Source organism: Lynx canadensis, chromosome B3 (genome assembly GCF_007474595.2).
Source record: "Lynx canadensis isolate LIC74 chromosome B3, mLynCan4.pri.v2, whole genome shotgun sequence".
NCBI lineage: Eukaryota > Metazoa > Chordata > Mammalia > Carnivora > Felidae > Lynx > Lynx canadensis.
The window spans coordinates 70,652,164-70,657,982 of record NC_044308.2 but is presented as its reverse complement, the minus strand read 5'-3'; the positions used below and the strand labels follow the sequence as shown (position 1 = coordinate 70,657,982).

General features: G+C 34.9%; 1 protein-coding gene across 1 annotated transcript; it reads left to right on the top strand.

Moving 5' to 3' along the window:
- Nucleotides 1-4,232: 4,232 nt before the first annotated feature.
- LOC115517027 (olfactory receptor 4K15-like) lies at nt 4,233-5,192 on the top strand. Its single transcript, XM_030320202.1, is given in 1 exon segment — nt 4,233-5,192. A coding segment is annotated over 1 exon segment (942 nt). The 5' UTR covers nt 4,233-4,250.
- The last annotated feature ends 627 nt before the right edge of the window (nt 5,193-5,819 follow it).

The window sequence follows — 5,819 nt, the reverse complement described above, 5'->3', positions numbered from 1 at the left end:
AAAATATGCCTGTATTCCTTATCATTTATAAAATTTCACCTGAATTAATAACATATAATAATTTTTCTGGTGTTTAAAGCTCTCTATATAAGATGGATTCTTATGTAATCATTTCTAGGCCTACAGGGTCTTAGAGTATCCTCAGATCAACAAAATCTCTGGGATTTTCATATTTCTGTGGAAAATGTTTATAGTAAGCCTTGGCTTATTTTAAGAGATTAAGGTTAGGAGTAGTATATTTCCAATTGCAAGGAATATGCAAAAGAGATTAGCTTATTTATAAGGCTCCTTACCCTGGTATTAGGAAAACTGACGAGCTAGATGAGAGAAATTTCAAGTTGAGAAGCATGCTGAGAAAACCCATTCCTTACCTTCCTTCAACTCTTTATTGATAGCCGTAATTTATAGGACAGAATTTAATTTTCTTTAATATAAGGCTTTGATTTCCATAAAAATGCCATCCTTTACAACCACCCCACCCAACATTGGCACTCCCCTTTCCAATAATAGGCAGCATTGGAAGATGAAACCTTTCAAACTTTAACTCCTAACTACTTAAATATGCTTTTGCTTAATGTTTAAATGTTTTGTTTAAATACTGAATTAAGTAATATGCCTTTTAATAAATTTTAAAAATAATGAATCTAATTGATTATATAAAAACTTTTTTTTAAGTTTTGTTTTTGAAGAGAGAGAGCACACGTGTGTGTGCAAAGGGGGAGGGAGGGAGGGAGGGAGGGAGGGAGAGAGAGAGAGAGAGAGAGAGAGGGAGGGAAAACCCCAAGTAGGTCCCCCTTAGTGCAGAGCCCTGATGGGATGATCCATCTATGAACTCTGAGATCATGACCTGAGCCAAAATCATGATACACACACACACACACACACACACACACACACACATGACCAATTCAATAAAGAATGAGGTGAAAAATAAATATTCTTACAGATCATTTTAGTGGTATAAATTTTGGTACAATAAGTCAAAAATTTATGAGCTCCTAAACAAATAGTTATGTATAATTGTAAGTTTAGCTAAATAAAAGCAAGGTTATTACACGTTAATAACAGGGAAAATTGAAAAATTCCATAAAATAAAAATACCACAAGTACATTAAAAAACTGGTATAAAAGTACTGTATTGACATGGGGAAATATTTATGATATATTGTTAGTGGTAGGTTATAAAAGAATATGTACTGTATATATAGGGATAATAAATATTAATATTTATTTTTTGAGAGAGACAGAGCACAAGCAGGAGAGGGGCAGAAAGAGAGAGGGAGACACAGAATCCGAAGCAGGCTCCAGGCTCTGAGCTGTCAGCACGAAGCCCACTGGGTGGGGCTCAAAGGCACAAACCATGAGATCAGGACCTGAGCCAGTTAGACCCTTAACTGACTGAGCCACCCAGGTGCCCCTAGGGATATATGTTTAAATTAATGGTTATTATCTCTATGTGTTCTCATTAAAGATAATTTTATTTCATCTTATTACTTGATTTTCCTAAATTAAAAAACTGAAACTTGTAAATTAAAAAGAGCTTTGCTGTTTTTTCAGATTAAAAAGATTATATGCTTATTGCAGGAAAGAAAAACTCAGCAAATAAATAAATGGATAAAGAATAAAAACTATTATACTCTCTTACCCAGAGATAACCACTTTTAATACTTTACAGTAGGTCTTTAAAAGTTTTTATATATATATGACAGTAACAAGAGATGTCCATACAGGTGATTTTTGCAAATGAGTTTCAGACCCCTATAGTACTTTTCCTTAATTCCAGAAAAAGAAACAGAAGTTTAGACATTTATCTCATCTACTGCAGGTTTCACTAGGTGTGTGGACAAAGGAACATGATGACCTTGTATTTTTAAGATAAAGTTTAAAAAATTTTTTTTTCTATTATTTATTTATTTTTGAGACAGAGAGAGACAGAGCATGAACAGGGAGGGTCAGAGAGAGAGGGAGACACAGAATCCGAAGCAGGCTCCAGGCTCCAAGCTGTCAGCACAAAGCCCGAAGCGGGGCTGGAACTTCTGGATCGTCAGATTACGACCTGAGCCGAAGTCGGTCACTTAACTGACTGAGCCACCCAGGCACCCCCCTTAAGATAAAGTTTAAATCAAAAAAAAAAAAAAAAAGATGGAGTAGTAAGAAGGAGAGAGACCACTGGGTTGACAAAGGTTAAGTAGAGACAGACAAACTAAAGACAGACTCTATCATCTTGATTATTTTGCCTAAGGTGAGAAAGCTTCTTTGTGCCCTGCAAAGGCTTCCTGGCTTCTCTTCCAGAAATGGAGTGCCACGTGTAATGAGTTAATGGTCTACATTTCACAAGATAGGCTTTTGAGAAATTTCACTCCAGAAAAAGAGCCACCTACTTTTCTTAATTAGTAGAATCTAAACTAGGGTGTACATTCCCAAGCAAGTAAGCTGCTTGAGTAGAAGAAAACAACATTTAGAGTTCTCTACATTTATGAAATATTCTTTAATTTAAATTATAGTTTATAATGTATATATTATTTTGGTGATATGTACACATAATTTGCAGGTAATATACATGGTCATAACTATTGCTGTTAGAGGAGTTCAGCGAAAAACTCAGGGCCGCTACCTATCTAAAGGTAAGTTTTCTTATGTTGTGGCATTCAGTTATTCTTCAATATGCATCCTGTTTAGTTTCTTCAGAGTCATCTTTAGTAAATTAATTTTAATACTTAAATAAAACTTCATAAGTTATCAACATAGAGCTTTTTTTCAAAGAAAAGAATCAGAGCCTCTAAAAGAGTTTTTTTTTTTTTTTTTTTTTTTTTTTTTTTTTTTTTTTTTAGTTTCCTACAAACTATACAGGGATAATTAGCATGTAGAAGAAAATAAAAGCAATTCTCTTTTGGCTGATATGAAACCAAAAATTTTAGTTTTTGTATATTTGGGTCAACAAATATTATTGAACATTACCTATGAGTGAGGGATTGTAGAAAAAGATCAAAGAATGAGTAAAATAGAATTTCTTTGAGAATCATAATACCTGTTTACATAAATTGTTAGAGAAGATATAGATTGATAATATCAGTAAACATGAGAATTTTTTTGTACTTAATGCTGACTGAAGATCACATGTTAAAGTCACCGAAATTCAGGGTCACTGGGTAGAAAAGAGCCATTATGCATTTACACAGAATCTAAATTAGAAACTAATTAAAAAAATAAAAATATATTATTAAGTCAAATAGTAACATGCTTACATGTAAATAGACACCATTAAAATGCATGAAGGAGCTATTGTCTTAAGTAGGATGAATACATACTTAATAATTTAGGTACTATGTTAATTTAATCCTGCAAATATTTTCATCATTGATGGAACAAAGGCATAGTACCTAACATCTATTGATGTTATGGGCCATGTGCTGTCCTGAATATTTCATCTATTCTAACGCTCTTAATAATGACAATAGTCCTTTGAGGCATATACTATTATTTCTCCCAACTTACAGAAGGAAAAACTGAAGCACACAAAGTTTAATTTACTTCCCCAAGGTCACACTGCTAGGAATTATAGGAAATACCATTCGAAACCTGTCAGTGTGACTCAGACCTTAAGTTTCCTATTTATAAAGAATTTTATTTATTTATTTTTTATTTAGCACATATTAATTTTTTCAAAAATACAAATAGGAGGAAGAAACCAGAAATAAGTAAAGTTGATTACTTATATGGAGTGATTTAAAATGAGATGGAAGTTATGGAAGGGATGACACTATTATCAGTATGCCGTTAGTTGTGGAAGTGATATGTAAACTTATGTTTTAATTTTTTTAATGTTTATTTTGAGAGAGAGAGAGAGGGGAAGGGGCAGATAAAGGGAGAGACAGCATCCCAAGCAAGCTCCATGCTGTCAGTACAGAGCCAGACACGGTGTTCAATATCACAAACTGTGAGTTCATGACCTGAGCTGAAATCAAGAGCCAGATGCTCAACTGACTGAGCCCCCCAGGCACCTAAAGTTGTGTTTTTAAAACATGACTATCATGCTGGGATTCAGAGATGAAAGCCACGGTTACAGAGTCATTACAAAATGACTGCATGTAACATTTATTTGTGTGTTTATAAGGATCTAAATACATAACTATGCTGAGGGAATGGGATACCAGGCTTGACTTTGCTCATTCACTGCCACAATACTATGATTTTTTTTTCCGTTTCACTTTACAGGAATGTTTCTGATCCCATCTCAAAAGTTTGAAATCATGGACCAAGAAAATAAATCAGGAGTGACTGAATTTATATTGCATAGTCTTTCAGGTTCTCGAGAGCTACAACTTTTCTATTTTGCATTTTTTACACTTTTCTATTTATCCATTGTGCTGGGGAACCTCCTCATTGTGCTCACAGTCATCTCTGAACCTGCACTACACACACCCATGTACTTTCTGCTCAGTAACCTCTCCTTCATTGATGTGTGTCTATCCACATTTGCCACCCCCAAAATGATTATTGACTTCCTTATGGAGCACAAGACCATCTCTTTTGAGGGATGCATGACCCAAATATTTTTTCTGCATGTTTTTGCTGGTGGTGAAATGATGCTCCTTGTTGCCATGGCCTATGATAGATATGTAGCCATATGTCGACCCCTGTACTATGCGTCCATCATGAGTGCACGCAAGTGCACATTCCTTGTGGTGGGCTCCTGGCTTACTGGGGTTCTGCACTCAGTAAGTCAGTTGGCCTTCACAGTAAACCTTCCATTCTGTGGCCCCAATAAAGTGGACAGTTTTTTCTGTGACCTTCCCCTGGTTATCAAACTTGCCTGCACCAATACCTTTACTTTTGAGGTACTGATGCTTTCAGACAGTGGTCTAATGGCCATGACCTCCTTTGTGCTCTTGCTGATCTCCTACACAGTCATCCTGGCTAGTGTGAGACGGCACTCCTCAGCACGCATGGCCAAGGCGAGGGCCACCCTGACTGCCCACATCACTGTGGTGACCCTCTTCTTTGGTCCCTGCATCTTCATTTATGCCTGGCCTTTTAGCAGTCTCCCAGTGGATAAGGTTCTCTCCATATTTTATACTGTTTTCACCCCTCTTTTAAACCCCATGATTTACACCTTAAGAAATAAGGAGGTAATATCAGCAATGCAAAAACTAAGGACTCGACATGTGCATTTCTGAAAGTCTCCCAGATAATCCTTATGATAAATAAATAGCCTATAATAAAAGCCAGGTTAGTGTATCTTACTCTGTAAACTACTGTTATGTCTGAAATATCAGAGTACTCATTTTCTTCTTTCTGGTATTTTCTAACTAAACAAACCATGTTAGATAAGAGAATTGGACTTATTTTTTGTTTATGAAATAATTCTTATCTAATTTGGGCTAAATTTATTTATGTCTTTTCCTATAAGATGTGTCTGTCAAAATTCATGCTTCATCCAATAAACTTAATATGAAAATTTACAAAATATTAAAATATTTACCTCATATTTTAAAGTTTCAGAAGAATGATTGATTTGCAGTTTTTCTCCAGTCATTATCTTATCTGGTATTACAAATTAGAAAGAGGAATTGCCATAAATTTTATCTTGTTCTTACCATCTTTAGGTGACAGAATAAGTTTTCTGATTATATACCTCAACTCTGTCTCTCTCCCTCTGTAAATTTATACAAATACCCACACTTACATTCTTTGCTATTCAAATGATTTCTCTCCGAATTAAGAAACTAAATAGATTGAGATTTTTCTTCTTGTATATTTTGCAATGAACTCTCACAACAAACTACCCAAACACAGGGACCAAAGAGCGAATAGATTAT